Genomic DNA, 22,563 nt, shown 5'->3' on the forward strand with positions numbered 1-22,563 from the left:
CCGTTGAGGAGGACCGTTAGAAGGGCACAGATGGTAGTGCGATCTCCGGTCAGGAAGCCGCAGCAGGAACGGTCTTGTGCTGTCGGCAGAGCAGGTAAAAACCCCAGTGCGGACGCGGTGTTGATTCCAAGAGCAGGTAAAAATGCAACAGGTAACAAACCCTAGGCCGCAGAGTAAAAATGTAGGGTAAAAACAAAGGACAGGTGCGGCGAAGTTAAAACAGGAACGAAAAAATGAGGGGGGCGGGGTATTGGGTAAAGGGTTAAACGGGGCACGACAGGGCCGTTTCCGGCCTGTTGACCCCATTCAAACGGAGTCCCGTATCACCATGTTGCAGAGCCGTACCGAGCTATTGGGGTTTTGTGGATGATATTGCAACTTCTGTGTCTTTGGGTTTCTATTATAATTCGACTCCTTAAACTTCTATATATAGAAAATAGGTATTTTCTTTTGTATCATTCAAGAATTGTTTATTTGTGTAATGTAAATGAGGTTGTTTCATCGAAGAGACCTATTTCTAAGGCGTTGATCTATCTTTTCTATCTTTTTGTGAGTTAGTTTCATAACATTTGGTATCAGAGCTTTGGATTTTAGGGTTTTCGCTGTTCCAAATAGGTCATCGTGACATTTTCGCTATATTTTTTTTCTGCGACGTTTCAGAAACTTAAAAAATCACATTTGAGCCAAAATCGCATTGAAATTCACGTCTGAATTTCAGATCTTGTCTCGCTATATTTTTGGAGATATGTTTTGAGGAAGTTAGGGTTTTTTCGCAAGCTCAAAAATTCCATCTCAAATAGGTCATTGTGGAGTTTTCGCTATAATTATTTTTCTACAAAATTTTAGACTCTGAAATTAAAACCCATTTGAGCAGAAAACTTGTTAAAGCTCGGACCCGAATTTCAGAGCTTGTTTCGCTATATTTGCGGAGGTACAGTCCAAGAAATTTAGGGTTTCTGCAGGCTCCCGAATTACATTCCAAACATATGACCTTGAGAAAATCGTCATAACTTTCTGGCTGAGCATTAGATTGCAGTTTCGTAAGAAGTTACAGAAAGATGATGTCCTGTAGATTTTTGTGTATCAATTTCAGGTCCGAAGGTCGAAACCGTGACATGTGGCACTTTGTACAAGTTTGTTCTTCTGAAAAGGTATATAATCAGGTTATCTTAGAAGATTATGCATAAATATTTCTTAGAGAATCCAATTTCGATCAGACGGGTGGCATTGGAAAGAGGACACAGAGGGCTACCGTAGGTCGTAATTTCAAAACTTAAAGATCCAAAAGTACAGAGTTACAATCGTTTCAAGATCGAGCTCCTAATATCAAGAAAAAACGAGATGAGAAAGTTTGATGGCAAGGATCCAGTAAATTGGATACTACAGATGGAGAAATATTTTGATCTACATGGTGTACCACTGTTACAAAAGGTATGTATTGCATCTACTTATTTAGAACCGAATCAATTTTTATGATATAAAGGGCTTTGTTCTCGTAAACCACTTGTTACGTGGTCAATTTTCACGGAGGGAATGATAACACATTATGAGGATACAAAGAGCAACACTTTCTTTAGCCAATTGATAAATCTCAAACAAAAGTGTTCAATGGCAGAGCACATTAAAGACTTTCAAAAATCGAATATAAGGAAAAATGATATTCCAGAGAAGCAGAGATTTGAGGTCTCCATAGGGACTTTAAAGGATAACATTCAACATGAGGTTCGTCTTTGAGAACCTGATTCAGTGGATAATCCATTCAGGTTGCCAAGAAAAGTGGAAAGGAAAATTATGGCAGCAAGGAAGTCTACCCCCCACAACTATAAAGATGGAAATGTTGTTTCTCCTAGCCTTCCACAACCTACAAAGTTGACACCACAACAATTGGAAGAAGAAAAAAAAAAAAAAGAAAAGAAAAAGTTTTGTTACAATTGTGATAACAAATACATTAAAAGTCATAAGTGTGTTGAAAAAAAATTATTTTACATTGAGTGTGAAGAGGAGGAGAAAATGATCAAGAACCATCAAAAGAAGAGGATATACACCAAGAACCAACCCCAGAGAAAAAGGAAATGAATCCGACCATATCTTGTAAAGCATTGACAAAAATTACCACTCTTCAAACTCTCAAGATAGAAGGACATATCAAGTATAAAAATGTTCAAGAAGTGAAAGATCACATCGAGCATCAAAAAATGAATCCGACCATATCTTGTAAAACATTGACAAGAATTACCACTCATCAAACTCTCAAGATCGAAGGACATATCAAGAAAAAAAAGGTTCAACAAGTGAAAGATCACATCGAAAAAGAAGAAATGAATCCAACAATATTTTGTAATGCATTGACCGGAATTACCACTCTTCAAACTATGAAGATAGAAGGACATATCAAGAATAAAATGTTCAATAAGTGAAAGATCACATCGAGCATCAAGAAATGAATTCGACCATATCTTGGAATATATTGGAAGAAATTACCACTCCTCAAACTCTCAAATAGAAGGACATATCAAGAAGAAAAAGATTCCAACAGTAAAAGATCACATCGAGCATCAACAACAAGTTCTCCAACTTTTGAAGGATAACGCCACTTTGTTGCAGAATCAAATGAAGCAACATGGAGATCAACATCGCAGTGAAAGATGTTTTGATAGAGGCGATTGGGTATTTTTACGTCTATATCTCAAGAAAGCTATTTATGAGAAGGAAATGTTGGAAATACTACATGCACTTGAGAAATGGCGATCTTGCCTAATGGGAAGACACTTCAAGGTGAAAATGGATCATGCTAGCCTTAAATACTTTTTAGAACAAATATTATCTTTAAAAGAACAGAAAAAATGGGTCACAAATATGTTGGGTTATGACTTTGAAATCATCTACAAAAAAGAGAAGCAAAATGTTGTTGCAGATGCACTCTCAAGAAAGGATGAAGATGTGGAATCATTGTTTTGTGCTATTTCTATTATTAAACCAGATTGGATAAACGAAGCTAGGGATGAATGGAAGGAGGACGAAGAAGTGTGGCCACTCTTTCAAAAATTGCAAAAAATCCCAGTTCAAACAATATTGCCAGAACTTGACAAAGAAGGAAAAATGATATTAGAACCTGGAGCAGTCACATAAACAAGAACTTGACAGCTACGAAATCGATCAATTTCAGAGTATATCATCAAGTGGAAGAATTTACTCGCTAAAAATTCCACATGGGAGGAAAATAATTTTATACTGAAGCATCAAGAATTACTCAAGCGTTGAGGAGAATACTTTTTGAAGGAGAGGGGCATGTTAGGTCCCTATACTACCAATGTAACCCTTTATTGTTATTAATGCAACCCCCTTATTATATTGTTGTGTCCATGTAGTCCCAATATTGTTATTATTGTGCCCCATAGAAGCCCACTATTGTTCTTATTGTGCAGTTACATTATTATTGTTATGTCAGCTCTAATTGTATTATGACCCCTTAGACTCCTATATATAGAAAGGAGGTCTTTTCATTTGTATCATCTAAGAATTGTTCATTTGTGTAACGTAAAAGAAGTTGCCCCCTTGAAGAGGCTTATTTTTAAGGCGTTGATCTATATTTTCTATCTTTTTGTGAGTTGGTTTCATATGGTCAGCGAATCGCCCTTATTCCTGTTTAAGATTCCTTCATATGGTCAGTGAATCGCCCTTATTCCTGCCCTGGTCGTTCTAAGCTCGGGCTCTCGAATTGGAGGTAGCGTCCGGAAATGGGGTCTGACAATGGCTGTTCGATGGATGAAAACGATGAGTTATGGCAGCAGTTGAGATATGAAGCAAAATTGGACGCAGATGCAGAGCCAGCTCTGGTAAGTTATTTGTATGCGACGGTTCTGGTTCACAGGACCATGGAACAGGCGCTGGCATATCACCTGGGAAACAAGTTATCGAATCCCATCCTTTCCAGCACGCTCCTTTCCAATCTGGTCGTGGATGTCCTCATTGAGGCCCTTGAAATCTGCGACGCGATTCGAATCGACATGAGGGCCGTGAGAGAAAAAGACCCTGCCTGCGACTCCTATTGCCACTGTTTTCTCAATTTCAAGGGTTTCCTGGCCTGCCAGGCGCATCGAGTGGCGCACAGGCTGTGGTCTCAGGGTCAAATCCCGCTGGCCCTAGTGATTCAGAGCAGGACCTCCGAGGTGTTCTCCATGGACATCCATCCCACGACCAAAATAGGAAAAGGGGTTCTCTTTGACCACGAAACTGGGGTCGTCATCGACAAGACGACAAGCATCAGCGGTAACGTTTCGATCCTACACCATGTTACTCTGGGAGGCATAGGGAAGCAAGGGGGCGACCGTCATCCAAAGATTGGCAACGGTGTTCTCATCGACGCAGGGGCTACGATTTTGGGCAACGTCAAAATTGGGGAAGGCGCCAAGATCGGAGCCGGGGCTATTGTTTTGATCAAGGTTCCGCCGCGTACCACTGGTGTTGGTAATCCCGCTAGATTAATTGGCGGTAAACACAATCCCACCAAATTGACGGAGACTCCCAGCGAGACTATGGACCATACATCTTTCATTAGTGAGTGGTCTGATTATGTTATTTAGTATTAGTGAGGGTCAAAGGTAACTTATTAATAGTTTGAGTAATTTTGGAAATGATAAATATCATCACTCTATAGTTTGAGTAATTTTGGAAATGATAAATATTATCACTCTACGGAGATTGTGTGTTGAAATTTGATGCTATTGAATATAATAAACAATTTTTAATAAGTGGATGTCTTTTACATTAAGTTATATGTTTTTCCAATTATTTTAATTATGAGTTTTAATTCATTTTGAAATGATTTATTAAAATCTTGTTTTCGAAAGATTTAATTAAAAGTCGAGTTGTTTTTAGTGAAATTTTTTTGGTGGTCTTTTGATCTAATTTTTCTAAAATCTGGCAGGAATTAATTAAAATCACAAGCTTGATGAGTAACTATGTTAGATCTCTATACCACTAGTTTAACCCCTTATTGTTATTAGTGCAATTCCCTTATTATATTGTTGTGTTCATATAGTCTCCATATTGTTATTATTGTGTCCCATAGAAGCCCACTATTGTTATTATTGTGCAGTTACATTATTATTGTTATGTCGGCTTTGATTGTATTATGACCCCTTAAACTCATATATATAGAAAATAGGTATTTTCATTTGTATCATCCAAGAATTGTTCATTTGTGTAATGTAAAGGAAGTTGCCACATCGAAGAGGCCTATTTCTAAGGCATTGATCTATCTTTTCTATCTTTTTATGAGTTGGTTTCATAACATTTGGTATTAGAGCTTTGGGTTCTAGGGCTTTCGCTGCTCCAAATATGTCATCATGACATTTTCGCTATATCTTTTTTATGCGACGTTTCAGAAGCTAAAAAAAAACCCATTTGAGTCGAAATCGCACTGAAGCTCGGTTTTGAATTTCAGATCTTGTCTTGCTATATTTTCGGAGATATGTTCTGAAGAAGTTAGGGTTTTTCGCAAGCCCCAAAATTCCATCTCAAACAGGTCATCATGGAGTTTTCGCTATAATTATTTTTCTACAAAATTTTAGACTCTGAAATTAAAACCCATTTGAGCAGAAAACTTGTTAAAGCTTGGGCCCGAATTTCAGATCTTTTTTCGCTATATTTGCAGAGGTACAGTCCAAGAAATTTAGGTTTTCTGCAGGCTCCCGAATTACATTCCAAACAGGTGACTTTGAGAAAATCGTTATAACTTTCTGTCTGAGCATCAAATTGCAGTTTCGTAAGAAGTTACAGAAAGATGATGTCCTGTAGATTTTGTGTATTAATTTCAGGTTCGTAGGTCGAAATCGTGACACGCGGCACTTTGTACAAGTTCGTTCTTCTGAAAAGGTATATAATCAGATTATCTTAGGAGATTGTGCATAAATATTTCTTAGAGAATCCAATTTCGATCAGACGGGTGACATTGGAAAGAGGACGCAGAGGGCTACCGCGGGTTGTAATTTCAAAACTTAAAGATGCAAAAGTATAGAGTTACAATCGTTTCAAGATCAAACTCCTAAAATCAAGAAAAAATGAGATGAGGAAGTTTAATAGCAAGGATCCGGTAAATTGGATACTACAAATGGAGAAATATTTTGATCTACATGGTGTACCACTGTTACAAAAGGTATGTATTGCATCTACTTATTTAGAACCGAATCAATTTTATGGTATAAAGGGCTTTGTTCTCGTAAACCACTTGTTACGTGGTCGATTTTCACGGAGGGAATGATAACACATTATGAGGATACAAAGAGCAACACTTTCTTTAGCCAATTGATAAATCTCAAACAAAAGTGTTCAATGGCAGAGCAAATTGAGGGCTTTCAAAAATTGAATATAAGGGAAAATGATATTCCAGAGAAGTAGAAGATTGATGTCTTCATAGGAACTTTAAAGGATAACATTCAACATGAGGTTCATCTTTGGGAACCTGATTCATTAGAGAATCCATTCAAGTTGGCAAGAAAAGTGGAAAGCAAAATTACGGCAACAAGGACGTCTACCCCCCACAACTATAAAGATGAAAATGTTGTTTCTCTTAGCCTTCCACAACCTACAAGGTTGACACCACAACAATTGGAAAAAAAAAAAAAGAAAAAAAAGAAGCAAAAGGGCTTTGTTACAATTGTGATAACAAATATATTAAAGGTCATAAGTGTGCTGAGAAAAAATTATTTTACATTGAGCGTGAAGAGGAGGAAGAAAATGATCAAGAACCATCAAAAGAAGAGGATATGCACCAGGAACCAACCCCAGAGAAAAAAGAAATGAATCCAACCATATCTTGTAAAGCATTGACAAGAATTACCACTCCTCAAACTCTCAAGATAGGACATATCAAGAATAAAAATGTTCAAGAAGTGAAAGATCACATCGAGCATCAAGAAATGAATCCGGCCATATCTTGTAAAACATTGACAAGAATTACTACTCATCAAACTCTCAAGATCGAAGGACATATCAAGAAGAAAAAGGTTTAAGAAGTGAAAGATCACATCGAGAAAGAAGAAATGAATCCAACAATATCTTGTAATGCATTAGCCGGAATTACCACTCTTCAAACTATGAAGATAGAATGACATATCAAGAATAAAAATGTTCAATAAGTGAAAGATCACATCGAGCATCAAGAAATGAATTCGACCATATCTTGGAATGTATTGGAAGAAATTACCACTCAAACTCTCAAAATAGAAAGACATATCAAGAAGAAAAAGGTTCCAGCAATGAAAGATCACATCAAGCATCAACAACAAGTTCTCCAACTTTTAAAGGATAACGCCACTTTGGTGCAGAATCAAATGAAGCAACAGGCAGATCAACATCGCAATGAAAGATGTTTTGATGGAGGCGATTGGGTATTTTTACGGCTACATCTCAAGAAAGTTATTTATGAGAAAGAAATGTTGGAAATACTACATGCACATGAGAAATGGTGACCTTGCCTAATGGGAAGACACTTCAAGGTGAAAATGGATCATGATAGCCTTAAATACTTTTTAAAACAAATATTATCTTTAGAAGAACAGAAAAAATGGGTCACAAATATGTTGGATTATGACTTTGAAATCATCTACAAAAAAGGGAAGAAAAATGTTGTTGCAAATGCACTCTCAAGAAAGGATGAGGATGTGGAAACTTTGTTTTGTGCTATTTCTATTATTCAACCAGATTGGATAAATGAAGCTAGGGATGAATGGAAGAAGGACGAAGAAGTGTGGCTACTCTTTTAAAAGTTGCAGAAGATCCCAGTTCAAACAATATTGCCAGAACTTGACGAGGAAGGAAAAATGATATTAGAACCTGGAGCAATCACAGAAACAAAAACCTGACAACTACAAAATCAATCAATTTCAAAGTATATCATCAAGTGGAAGAATTTACTCGCTAAAGATTCCACATGGGAGGAAAATAATTTTATATAGAAGCATCAAGAATTACTCAAGCGTTGAAGAGAACACTTTTTGAAGGAGAGGGGCATTTTAGGTCCCTATACTACCAGTGTAACCCCTTATTGTTATTAGTGCAACCCCCTTATTATATTGTTGTGTCCATATAGTCCCCATATTGTTATTATTGTGCCCCATAGAAGCCCACTATTGTTATTATTGTGCAGTTACATTATTATTGTTATGTCGGCTCTGATTGTATTATGACCCCTTAGACTCCTATATATAGAAATGAGGTATTTTCATTTGTATCATCCAAGAATTGTTCATTTGTGTAACGTAAAGGAAGTTGTTCCCTCGAAGAGGGTTATTTCTAAGGCGTTGATTTATATTTTCTATTTTTATGTGAGTTGGTTTCATAACAAACCCCTGCACAATTGAAGTGCCCTAGGGATTTTTCAAGGTGTTAAATCCATATCTGCAGTCAGAAAACCAGTTTAAATAACACAAATCAAGATTTCATCTCAAATTTTTCCACTAGATTCTGGAACCTGAAAGTCCAAAAAATCGCAGTAAAGACAACTCCATTAAAAATTGTAATAAATTTGATTTTGTCTCTAGACTATATGAATTAAATATATTATTTTACATAAATAATATATACCATTATAGGCATGAAGTTATTATATTAAAGTTTATTATGTCATCTACAAAAATTAAAAGCATGAAGTTATGATCCAAGTCCGAGTGTGAAGAAGGACCTTTTACTTTCGTGATGTGTTAAAATTGTTTTTTAAAAGAACATTAACAAAGACAGCTGCAGACTATAAGGAAGAGGAACATAACAATTATCAGCACATGAAAACAAAAGCCGTTGATAACGGAGTTCGTCCAAGAGGGACTATGTCTCCGGGCCCCGGTGTCAAGATGGTGTAGGCCACTGCATTATGCGTTGTCAATAATGGTGATGTACACAGAGATGATGTCTCGATCATACAAGGAAAAATTCCCTCACGCAGGAGTCGCTTTAAGAGATGTTCCACAACTAGAACTCTTAATCAAAAGACTCCTATCAGTATGACACAAAAACAAGCATGGTGCGCATCTCGCCAACATGGCACAAAAGGGATGTCAAAGTAAAACACATGCATGATGACCACAAGAGTATCCCAACAACATACAACAAGGGATCTTAAAACATAATATAAAGAGTTATGACAGAAAGTACATCACATAGAAATATTCCACATCAAATCAAGTAAGGAATCATGACAACATGTAATAAACAAGATCATGCATCAATCATCAATCGTGAATCTGTACAACATAATGCAGAAAGAAGTACATAAACACATCATATACCTCACCACCAAGGGTCATCTGAAGCAAAAGATGTCAAAGTGCTGAAGCTTGCTGAAACATCGATCTCACAGCATCGATCGCAAGAAGAAGACTGTTCGCACATGAAGATGGACATCTGCACTGGCACTTATAAAAGTGACTGAAAGAAGAAATGAGAGAAAGACAAATTTGAATACACCATCAAATTTGTGGCATCGAGTAGTGCTGAATCGACTGTCCAAAATCTGAATTCTGAGATGTTGAAAATTCGGAGCTCAAGGAATCTTTTAGAATCCCTTAGGTTCCTCAAAGATTCTGTTTCAGGGATGGACTGAAAATCTGCTGCTCAGATGTCAAATCTGATTTCACCATTAGGATTCCTGCGGAAAACCATGAAAAACAAGTATAAACTCGACCATATTCTGACAAAGTGAGATTTTACCTCCATGGGAAAATTTCAGGGCTCATGGCTCTGCGCCTTATTTTCGCTAAAACCATGGTTCCGCGTGCATTTTGGAAATGACTAGAAGATGTAGAACTCAGATTGAAAAACGGATAGCGCCATCGTGTTCGTGGCGATGAGAGGTGTAAAATCCATATAAAATTTGTCAAATTCTGAGAAGTTGAAAATTTTACCTCCTACAAAATTCATGGTTCCTGCGTAAAAAAATTATTAAACTGCCTCAAAATCCATGCTCACTCTTGTCTTGAAATTCCTGCAATCCTTCTCCCTCCTCAACTCTCAGCTCTGACAAAAATTGAGTTTTTAAATAATTTGATTGGTGGAGTTACCAAGAAATATGTTTCATATAATTGATAAATAGTTAATTTAGTGTACAGGAGGTTGTGTGATCAAATGCCACCTCTCCACAAAAGATCACTTTTCAGTTTTATGACCCAACCAATATACGCTATATATATTTCTTTTAATCAAAAACTACTTTAACCCATTCCTCGATAACCATGAAAGCTTTTGGATTTGGTTAATAGATGATATGGTACGCTCATCCATGGCGATTCCTATTTCCGCCACAATTCTTTAATTAATGCCCCCTGACATGCGGGGGCATTAGGGAAATATAACGCGAGCTGAAAAAACTGGAGGTGAAAAAAAAAAACAGCTCGCGTTATATTTCCTTAATGCCCCCGCATGTCAGGGGACATTAATTAAAGAATTGTGGCGGAAATAGGAATCACCCTCATCCATTGACCTCCCACGTGTTTGTTATAACCAAACAAACTTTAATATTAGCCTCCCACCTTGATTTACGTGACATGCTTCACGTTTGGAGCTTGTTTGTTGGATTAAAGTTTGTTACCACGTAGGTTAGACTTTTATAACCATACGTTGTCTCCCAACCAGTTACAAAGTTTGTTTTAATATTATATGGTTATAAATATATATATGGTTTTGTATTTTAATATAACCATAATATACCACCAATTTTAACTCTTTTCTTTTTGTCTTTTAGTTAATATAAAATGATTTGTTATGATTTGTGTTTGCATTGTTTTTATATAGTTATTTGGATAACTATATTAAACCATTTTTGTTATATGGTTTTTTAATTCAAAAATTATTTTTGTTGCTTGTGCAGGTTTAGGAGGCTTAATGACAGGTTGTCATGTGTCAGTGGTTGATGCGCTGCCATGTGGGTCTTACGTGTTGATGGGATGCCATGTGGCAAACTGTGAGCCCCACTTTTTCCCTTGTCATGTCAAATTTTGAAGAGCTCTATCTTTTGCATACGAGTTCGGTTTGACGAACCATTCGCGCCTCTGCGATCAGAACAACGAGATATACGATCTAGTCCTAGATCGAAGTCATTCCGATGAATTTGATTTTTGAGCCTCCATGAGTCATCCTTGTCCTATGTGTGTTCCTGAAGATCCACTTGAATCAATCCTTCCCACTGAGGAGCTTTTGGTCCTCCAAATGCATGTAGAATAATCTGCAACTTTTTTTGTACCCTGTTGCATCACAAGCGTCCTGAAAAGGCCTCACTTCCATCTCCTCCACCTTTGTTCTTCGAAGCCTTAAGCGACAAGCCGACACCTACTACTTCTGCAACCTGTAGTACTTTGTTTGCAAATGACATGCTTTGAATGACATGACCAAATTAAAGACTCAAACGTCCCCACACTTGCCACGAGTTTATAACACATACTCGGTGGTCAAGTTTACAACAAGATGGACGTAATACCCTAGCTATGACAACAAGGCCAACTCATCATGGTTACTTCAAAAAGTGATGGAAAACACATCATCACTGCAACACATGATTTACATACTTAAGGCCAAACACTATTGTTTTGACAAGTGATTGGAAACATAACATCACTTTCAGAGTTTTAACATGCAACTCAAAACACGATCAGACATCATTGTCGTTGACCAAGTGACGGAAAACACATCATCACTTTTACACTTTAAAATGTAGCAAATGATTTACAAAAGCATGACCATGAAATGACAACATGTCTAGAAACCATTTTTCACTGATCAATGTGAATGGGTCGCCTCCTTGAGGTGGTTTAGCTTGTCGAACAACTGTTCTTCCTGGTTCACGCACCGACGCTTTGTCTTTAAAGCGCTGCTCTAGATGGAGCCTCCAACAAGTGGTTTTTTCATGGGCATTTCTGTCGCAATGACTGCAATATGTTTTCTTCCTCCATATCTGCTTAACCTGTTTCTTTTCATGTTGTTGAGAAGGTCTTTCATTCCTCATGAGTGCTGCCATTCTTTTCCAACACTTGGAAAAGGTATGGTTAGGTAAACCACAAGAAGTACATGTTTTTCGATGCCTTGATCTTTGTTCATTATTAAAAACATGATCATAATAAAAATTAACATTCGAAGATTGAAAGTGATTATACCTTCCTTTGTTATTTCTGATGTCAGCATGGCGATGAGAGCTTGCCTCAGCTCTCTCCCTGTGATGGAAACTGCCATGGGATGACAGGGATGTTTTCCCATCACTCTCTTTCCTCGATGATGTCTCGGATGACTCTAAAACCTTTGAGCACTCTCCTCTGGTGTATCTCGAGCCTGCTAATCGATGCTCATGCACAACCTCCAAAGATTGAATGACGCCTTGGTTGTTAGCACCAAGCTCTTTCTCCTCGTGCCTTGTCTTTGTAAGGAGCCTCATATTTGTCCCTGTAATTGGGATTTCCACATCTCCAACAGACATCATACTATTAGAAGATGAAATTGAAAGGAAATCAACATCTTTTACCTTCTCTTTCGATTTGGAAAGAACTGATGAGGGCTGCTCATCATCTGTCGTTGACGGTTCGCTAACTGTCTCAACGCATTCCCCAACTTCTTTCCTGACATACCCAAGTCCTGCTTGACGGGTTAATTCCTCTACTTGGATGGGATTGACAATGCCTTGGCCATTAACGCCCAAGCCTTTCCCTTCATATCCCATTCTCTTCAACAATTTGGAGCCAATTCTTGTAGTATGATTTTCAAACATAGCAAAATCATCATCAGGAAACATACATGAAGATGGAGAACCACTTTTTACCTCACATGGGTCTTGCTGCAGCTTTTCCAAGGCCTCGTCCGCTTGCAGCTGTAGTAGTAAACTCTGCTTCTCCTCTTTCTCTTCGCGTAGACGCATCTTCAATTCATCATTCTCTGTTTGAAGATTATGTTTGTTTTGCTTCAGTTCTTTCATGGCCTCTTCTGTGGCTTGCAACTGAAGCTGCAACCGCTCCTTTTCCTCTGTCTCTTTCTGTAGAGTTTCATACACGATTTCCACTCTCTTGGAAATGTTGACCATGGTCTCGTACATTGCTCTTTCATTCTCTATCGCTGCAAGTTCCATTGTTCACACTGCAATTCTCATACACGTAAAGACCACTCTAATACCACTTGATCCAGGTCCGGGTGTGAAGAATGACCTTTCTAAGACCTTTTACTTTTGTGATGTATTAAAATTTCTTTTTAAAAGAACATTAACAAGTACAGCTGCAGACTGTAAGGAAGAGGAACATAAAAATCATTAGCACATGAAAACAAAAGCCGTTGATAACGGAGTTCGTCCAGGAGAGACTACGTCTAGGGCCCCGGTGTCAAGATGGTGTAGGCCGCTGCATTATGTGTTGTTAATAATGGTGATGTACACAGAGATGATGTCTCGATCATACAAGGAAAAATGCCCTCACGCAGGAGTGGCTCTAAGAGATGTTCCACAACTAGAACTCTCAATCAAAAGACTCCTATCAGTATGATACAAAAACAAGCATGGTGCGCATCCCGCCAACATGGCACAAAAGGGATGTTAAAGCAAAACACATGCATGACGAAAACAGGAGTATCCCAACAACATACAACAAGGGATCTCAAAGCATAACATAAAGAGTTATGACAGAAATTACATCACATAGAAATATTCCGCATCACATCAAGTAAGGAATCATGACAACATGTAATAAACAAGATCCTGCATCAATCATCAATTCTGGATTTGTACAACATAATGCAGAAAGAAGAAGTACATGAACACATTATATACCTCACCATCAAGGGCCATCTGAAGCAAAGGTTGTCAAAGTGCTAAAGCTTGCTGAAACATCGATATCACAGCATCGATCGCAAGAAGAAGACTGTTCGCACATGAAGATGTACATCTGCACTGGCACTTAGAAAAGTGGCTGAAAGAAGAAATCAGAGAAAGACAAATTTGAATACACCATCATATTTGTGGCGTCGACTAGTGTTGAATCAACTGTCCAAAATCCAAATTCTGAGAAGTTGAAAATTCGGAGCTCAAGGAATCTTTTAGATTCCCTCAGGATTCCTCAAAGATTGTGTTTTAGGGATGCACTGAAAATCTGCTGCTCAGATGTCAAATCTGATTTCACCATTAGGATCCCTGCGGAAAACCATGAAAAACAAGTATAAACTCGACCGTATTCTGATAAAGTGAAATTTTACTTCCGTGGGAAAATTTCATGGCTCATGGTTCCGCTCTTTGTTTTCGTTGAAATCATAGTTCTGCGTGCATTCTGGAAATGACTGGAAGATGTAGAACTCAGATTGAAAAACGGATAGTGCCATCGTGTTTTTGGCGACGAGAGATGTAAAATCCATATAAAATTTGTCAAATTCTGAGAAGTTGAGAATTTTGTCCTCCTGCGAAATTCATGATTCCTGCGTAAAAAAAATATTACACTGCCTCAAAATCCGTGCCCGCTCCTGTCTTCGAAATTCGTGCAGTGCTCCTCCCACCTCAACTCTGACAACAACTGAGTTCTTAAATAATTTAGTTGGTGGAATTACAAATAAATTTATTTGGCATAATTGGTAAATGAATAATTTAATGTAGAGGAGATTGTGTAGTCAAATCCCACCTCTCCGCAAAATATCACTTTTCAGTTTTATAACCCAACCAATATACACCATATATATTTCTTTTAACCAAAAAATACTTTAACCATTCCTCGATAATCGTGAAGGCTTTTGGAGTTGGTTAATAGATGATGTGGTAAGCTCATCCGTTGACCTCCCCCTTGTTTGTTACAACCAAACAAACTTTAATATTAGCCTCCCACCTTGATTTACGTGACGTGCTTCACGTTTGGAGTTTGTTTGTTGGATTAAAGTTTGTTACCAGGTAGGTTTGACTTTTATAACCACACGTTGGCTCCCAACCAATTTCAAAGTTTGTTTTAATATTATATGGTTATAAATATATATATGGTTTTGTGTTTTAATATAACCATAATATACAACCAATTTTATATTAACTCTTTGGTTTTTTTTGACTTTTAGTTAATATAAAATGATTAGTTATGATTTGTGTTTGCATTGTTTTTATATGGTTATTTTGATAACTATATTAAACCATTTTGTTATATGGTTTTTTTTACGTAGGTTTAGGAGGCTTAATGACGGGTTGCCATGTGTCAGTGGTTGAAGCGCTGCCATGTGGGTCCCACGTGTTGATGGGGATTTTCTGTGGCACACTGTGGGCCCCACTTTTTCCCTTGTTATGTCAAACTTTGAAGAGCTTTATCTTTTGCATACGAGCTCGGTTTGATGAACCGTTCACTCCTCTGCGATCAGAACGATGAGATCTACGATCTGGTCCTGGGTCAAAGTCATTCCGATGACTTTGATTTTTGAGCATCCCTGAGTCCTCCTTGTCCTGTGTGTTCTTGAAGATCCACCTGGATCAATCCTCCCCACTAAGAAGCTTTTGGTCCTCCAAATGCATCTAGAATAATCTGCAACTTTCTCTGTACCCTGTCTGCATCACAAGCGTCCTGAAAAGGCTTCGCTTCCATCTCCTTCACCTTTGTTCTTCGGAGCCTTAAGCGACGAGCCGACACCTGCTACTTCTGCAACCTATAGTACTTTGTTTGCAAATTACATGCTTTGAATGACATGACCAAACTAAAGACCCAAACGCCCCCACACTTGCCACGAGTTTATAACACATACTCGGCTGTCAAGTTTATAACAAGATGGACGTAATACCCCAGCTATGACAACAAGGCCAACTCATCATGGTTACTTAAAAAAGTGATTGAAAACACATCATCACTGCAACACATAATTTACATACTTAAAGCCAAACTCTATTGTTTTGACAAGTGATTGGAAACATAGCATCACTTTCATAGTTTTAACATGCAACTCAAAATACGACTCAAAACACGACTAGACATCATTGTTGCTGACCAAGTGATGGAAAACACATCTTACACTTTAAAATGCAACAAATGATTTACAAAAGCATGACCATGAAATGACAACATGTCTAGAAACCATTTTTCACTGATCAATGTGAATGGGTCGCCTCCTTGAGGTGGTTTAGCTTGTCGAACAACTGCTCTTCCTGGTTCACGCACTGACACTTTCTCTTTAAGGCGCTGCTCTAGATGGAGCCTCCAACAAGTGGCTTTTTGATGGCCATTTCTATCACAATGACTGCAATATGTTTTCTTCCTCCATATCTGCTTAACCTGTTTCTTTTCATGTTGTTGAGAGGGTCTTTCATTCCTCATGAGTGCTGCCATTCTTTTCCAACACTTGGAAAAGGTATGGTTAGGTAAACCACAAAAAGTACATGTTTTTCGATGCCTTGATCTTCGTTCATTATTAAAAACATGATCATAATCAAAATGAACATTCGAAGATTGAAAGTGATTATACCTTCCTTTGCTATTTCTGATGTCAGCATGGCGATGAGAGCTTGCCTCAGCTCTCTCCCTGTGATGGAAACTACCATGGGATGACGGGGATGTTTTCCCATCATTCTCTTTCCTCGACGATGTCTCGGACGACTCTGACACCTTTGAGCACTCTCCTCTGGTGTATCTCGAGCCTGCAAATCGATGCTCATGCAAAACCTCCAAAGGTTGAATGATGCCTTGGTTGTTAGCACCAAGCTCTTTCTCCTTGTGCCTTGTCTTTGTAAGGAGCCTCATATTTGTCCCTGTAATCGGGATCTCCACATCTCCAACAGACATCATACTATGAGAAGATGAAATCGAAAGGAAATCAACATCTTTTACCTTCTCTTTCAATTTGGAAAGAACTGATGAGGGCTGCTCATCATCCGTCGTTGGCTGTTCACTAACTGTCTCAGCGCATTCCTTAACTTCTTTCCTGACATACCCAAGTCCTGCCTGACAGGGTAATTCCTCTACTTGGATGGGATTGACAATGCCTTGGCCATTAACGCCCAAGCCTTTCCCTTCATATCCCATTCCCTTCAGTATTTTGGAGCCAATTCCTGTAGTATGATTTTCAAACATAGTGAAATCATCATCGGGAAACATACATGAAGATGGAGAACTACTTTTTACCTCACATGGGTATCGCTGTAGCTTTTCCAAGGCCTCGTCCTTTGCTTGCAATTGTAGTAGCAAACTTTGCTTCTCCTCTTTCTCTTCGTGTAGACGCATCTTCAATTCATCATTCTCTGTTTGAAGATTATGTTTATTTTGCTTCAGTTTTTTCATGGCCTCTTCTGTGGCTTGCAACTGAAGCTGCAACCGCTCCTTTTCGTCTGTCTCTTTCTGTAGAGTTTCATATATGATTTCCACTTTCTTGGAAATGTTGACCATGGTCTCGTACATTGCTCTTTCATTCTCTGTCGCTGCAAGTTCCATTGTTTACACTGCAATTCTCATACACGTAAAGACTACTTTGATACCACTTGATCCAAGTCCAGGTGTGAAGAAGGACCTTTCCAAGACCTTTTACTTTTGTGATGTGTTAAAATTGATTTTTAAAAGAACATTAACAAATACAGCTGTAGACTGTAAGGAAGAGGAACATAACAATCATCAACATATGAAAACAGAAGCCGTTGATAACGGAGTTCGTCGAGGAGGGACTACGTCTCTGGGCCCTGGTGTCAAGATGGTGTAGGCCGCTGCATTATGTGCTGTCAATAATGGTGATGTACACAGAGATGATGTCTCGATCATACAAGGAAAAATGCCCTCACGCAAGAGTGGCTCTAAGAGATGTTCCACAACTAGAACTCTCAATCAAAAGACTCCTATCAATATGATACAAAAACAAGCATGATGCGCATCCCGCCAACATGGCACAAAAGGGATGTCAAAGCAAAACACATGCATGATGACAACAAGAGTATCCCAACAACATACAACAAGGGATCTCAAAGCATAACATAAAGAGTTATGACAGAAAGTACATCACATAGAAAGATTCCGCATCAAATCAAGCAAGGAATCATGACAACATGTAATAAACAAGATCCTGCATCAATCATCAATCATGGATCTGTACAACATAATGCAGAAAGAAGAAGTACATGAACACATCATATACCTCACCACCAAGGGCCATCTGAAGCAAAGGCTGTCAAAGTGCTGAAGCTTGCTGAAACATCGATCTCACAGCATCGATCGCAAGAAGAAGACTGTTCGCACATGAAGATGGACATCTGCACTGGCACTTAGAAAAGTGACTGAAAGAAGAAATGAGAGAAAGACAAATTTGAATACACCATCAGATTTGTGGCATTGAGTAGTGCTGAATTGATTGTCCAAAATCTGAATTCTGAGAAGTTGAAAATTCGGAGCTCAAAGAATCTTTTAGATTCCCTCGGGATTCCTCAAAGATTCTGTTTCAGGGATGGACTGAAAATCTACTGCTCAGATGTCAAATTTGATTTCACCATTAGGATCCCTACAGAAAACCATGAAAAACAAGTATAAACTCGACCATATTTTGACAAAGTGAAATTTTACCTCCGTGGGAAAATTTCATGGCTCATGGTTCCGCTCCCTGTTTTTGCTGAAATCATGGTTCCGCGTGCATTCCGGAAATCACTGGAAGATGTAGAACTCAGATTGAAAAACGGATAGCGCCATCGTGTTTGTGGCGCGAGAGGTGTAACATCCATATAAAATTTGTCAAATTCTGAGAAGTTGAAAATTTTGCCCTCCTGCAAAATTCATGGTTCCTGCATAAAAAAAATTATTAAACTGCCTCGAAATCCGTGCCCACTCCTGTCTCGAAATTCATGTAGTGCTTCTCCCTCCTCAACTTTGGCAAAAACTAAGTTCTTAAATAATTTGGTTGGTGGAGTTACCAAGAAATTTGTTTGGGATAATTGATAAATGGTTAATTTAGTGTGGAGGGGGTTGTGTGGTCAATTCCCACCTCTCCACAAAATATCACTTTTTAGTTTTATAACCCAACCAATATGCACCATATATATTTCTTTTAACCAAAAAATACTTTAACCATTCCTCGATAACCGTGAAGGCTTTTGGAGTTGGTTAATAGATGATATGATTAATGTCAAAGTTTGTTTTAATATTATATATATATATATATATATGGTTTTGTATTTTAATATAACCATAATATACAACCAATTTTATATTAACCTTTTTCTTTTTGACTTTTAGTTAATATAAAATGATTTGTTATGATTTGTGTTTGCATTGTTTTTATATAGTTATTTTAATAACTATATTAAACCATTTTTGTTATATGGTTTTTTAACTCAAAAATGATTTTTGTTGCTTGTGCAGGTTTAGGAGGCCAATGACGGGCTTCCATGTGTCAGTGGCTAATGGGCTGCCATTTGGGTCCCACGTGCTGATGGGGATGCCATGTGGCACACTATAGGCCGCACTTTTTCCCTTGTCATGTCAAACTTTGAAGAGTTCTATCTTTTGCATACAAGCTCAGTTTGACAAACCGTTCGCACCTCTGCGATTAGAACGACGAGATCTATGATCTGGTCCTAGTTCGAAGTCATTCCGATGACTTTGATTTTTTAGCATCCCTGAGTCCTCCTTGTCCTGTGTGTGTTCTTGAAGATTCACCTGGATCAAGTTGTTATATTAAAGTTTATTATGTCATTTACTAGAATTAAAATTTGAGTAGAGAATATATAATAATTTTTCATATCATCCAAAATAAATTTAATTAACATAAATAATAAAAATTTGAAACTAATACAATTATTTAATAACTATATATAATTAAATAATTAGTAAATGTGGATGGACAAGAATCCATAATAAATATCAAAACACTTATTTTATTATATCTTTCAAGTTGCTTAAAAAAAACTATAATAATTAACTAAATTATAACTTTATTTAAAATAATAATAATAATTATTACATCTCATTGTCAGAGGGATCACACACCTTAGCTATATAGCGGACAATGATTGCTCTACATTTACACAACAAGCCTGGAAATCTCGGAGGGTATTGCAGATCCCACAACCATGGCAGTAGCATTGGAAAGAATACACGGAGGCCCTTACTGAATCTCACATCGGAATTCAGGAAGGGGAGGATGAGTTAGTCTAGGCACTAGCTAAACATGGGAAATATTCACCAAAAGCAGGTTATATAGCCTTAATGGACTCAAAGAAACCTCCACTGTGCGAAACTTGGTGGAGCAACATTTGGAAATTAAAAGCACCACCTAGAACGAGACTCCTCATGTGGACCATTCTGAGACACAAGATCCCCACAGGAGAAAATTTAAGCAAAAGATCCTTTCATGGACCCTTCTGGTGCGGCCTATGCAAAGCAGACAACGAAACTGTGGATCATCTTTTCCTCTTGTGCCCATCCATAAAAGAGCTATGGATTTCTATACTCTCTCATATACCCTCGCTTCCACAATGGCAGGGCATGTCAGTTCGGGAAGCCTGGGAAGCATGGTGGACTACCGTCCCCTCAGTGAAAGCCAAAAATATTCCCATTCTTACTTGTTGGGCCATTTGGATTGCCCATAATAGATATATTTTTCAGAACTCCCCCCTACTGGCCAACTATCACTGCCCGCATACTCGCTGACTACCATCTCATTTTGGAGGATGAATCTAGCTCTACTCCTAGGCATATCATTCCAAAAAACATAAACCATGCACATCCCTAGGCATATTTTGATGGCTCAACTCAAGACACAGGATGTGGGGGAGGTGCTATACTACACCTTTCAGCATCCCATTATTACAAAATACAAATGGGTTTGGGCAGAGGGACTAACAATTTTGCTGAGCTTATCACAGCAAAATACACCATACAATTTGCACTGGAAAAACAATGCAGAAACTTACAACTATTTGGAGATTCAAAAACTATATGCAATTAGATAAATAAAAATGCAAATTGTAATGCAAATTCTCTGAGACATATCATGGAAGAAGTCCATAGACTTATAAAAAAATTGACACATTTATTTGTCATCTCATATACAGGGAGCGGAACATAGTTGCCGATTTGCTATCCAAGGAAGCAACGCACATGCCTATAGGAACGTGGAGGATACTGGAGCAGAAGGATGGAACTTTCCATCAGTACTATCATTGACCATTTATAGACATATCAGATTAACTAGCTCAGAAGGAGCCTGAAAATATTTTTTGTTTATATAATTTTATATATATGCACAATGAAAACAGACTTATATATGACAGTTTTTTATACTCTCTGCGTAGAGTAAGTACTTATCTTATATTGCAATCTCAGTAATAGAACAATGTCTCCCTGCGTGGAGTACACCTCTTATTTTGATACGCAAACTGGATGGGCTTTTAGCCCCACATACAGTATATGCTTTTGCATCTACAAAATGTAATTTTCTTTGCTTAATGAAAATTACGACTTTTTCCAAGGGAAAAAAATATATAATTATTATTATTAATGATAAAATGAATTAATATATAAGTCACATAAAAAAAAACATGTAATAAGATTCTTAACCATGAAGATTCAAAACATGTAACAAGATTTTTAACCATGGAAATTCACCTCATTTTATTATTGAGACTCTTAATTTATAAATAAGCATTGTGACAATACCATTGGCCAATATTATGGCTTATCAATACTAGATGCCAAAAAAATCATAACTCATTTCATATGACATTGGTTCAAATGACAATTTTTTTTAATTAAGGAATTTAATTAAATGGTAAAAAAATGCATATCCACCTTGGAAATAAATTTTAGCCTTGATTTGATAAGAAACATCAAAACACTTATTTCATTATACATCTCATATTTTTAAAATTAAAAAAATATCAAAACTAACTATATTATATCTTTATTTAAATTATTATTATTATTAATGATAACAAAAAAGATATGTCAAATATATACACATTTTAAAAAGATGTAACAAGCTTCTTAATCATGGAGATTCACTCCATTTTTATCATAGAGATTTTTAATTTATAAATAAAATTTAAAGTGCCATGGTTTATCAATAACACATACCCAAAAAATCATAATTTATTTCATATGACATTTATTTAAAAAATATTTTTTTAATTAATCAATTTAATTAAAAAGGCAAAAAAATATATAATTATTTTAGAAATAAATCTCAACATTTGATTTATAAATACTACTAAAAATATTTTATAAAAAATGAATTTATACTATCCAATTTAATTTATTAATAATTAAATTAAAATTATAAAAACCATAATATAAAATAGATAACTATTAATATAATTAATGTGATATTTGTTTATTTGGTTCATGCATATATGTTATTGTTGTGTATATGTTCCACTTCCATTATGACCTTAGCCATCATTGATATTCTTAGCTTTAGGTTTATGCATGGGTATGTTGTCGAGGATTTGTGTTTATGTTAGAATTGGAAGTGCATTTTGTTTTTTATGTCAATTGTTATTTAATATAATTGAATTTAGGTTTCTGATTTATATTATGAAAAATAAGAATTTTTTTGGTAAAAATTATATTATCAGAGTTTTGTTTATGCGTTTGAACCATTTAATGTGGTTTATTATGAGGA

The 22,563-nt window shown here is 37.0% G+C and overlaps 1 protein-coding gene across 1 annotated transcript; it reads left to right on the plus strand.

The window, feature by feature from the left end:
* Positions 1–3,650: 3,650 nt before the first annotated feature.
* On the plus strand, positions 3,651–21,407 carry LOC149138002 (serine acetyltransferase 5-like). Its single transcript, XM_089447314.1, has 3 exons — positions 3,651–4,557; positions 10,862–10,954; positions 20,996–21,407. Exons 1-3 carry the CDS (start codon positions 3,738–3,740, stop codon positions 21,007–21,009), a joined length of 927 nt encoding a protein of 308 aa, XP_089303440.1. The 5' UTR covers positions 3,651–3,737; the 3' UTR covers positions 21,010–21,407.
* The last annotated feature ends 1,156 nt before the right edge of the window (positions 21,408–22,563 follow it).

This window comes from Pinus tabuliformis, chromosome X (assembly GCF_031772625.1).
Source record: "Pinus tabuliformis cultivar Carrire ecotype Pingquan chromosome X, CPIR1, whole genome shotgun sequence".
NCBI lineage: Eukaryota > Viridiplantae > Streptophyta > Pinopsida > Pinales > Pinaceae > Pinus > Pinus tabuliformis.

Bases quoted from the DNA above. Each gene is read 5' to 3' on its own strand.
- LOC149138002 (XM_089447314.1), top strand. From the start codon at position 3,738: ATGGGGTCTGACAATGGCTGTTCGATGGATGAAAACGATGAGTTATGG. The intron at 4,558-10,861 runs GTGAGTGGTCTG...TTGCTTGTGCAG, and splicing joins GGACCATACATCTTTCATTA to GTTTAGGAGGCTTAATGACA.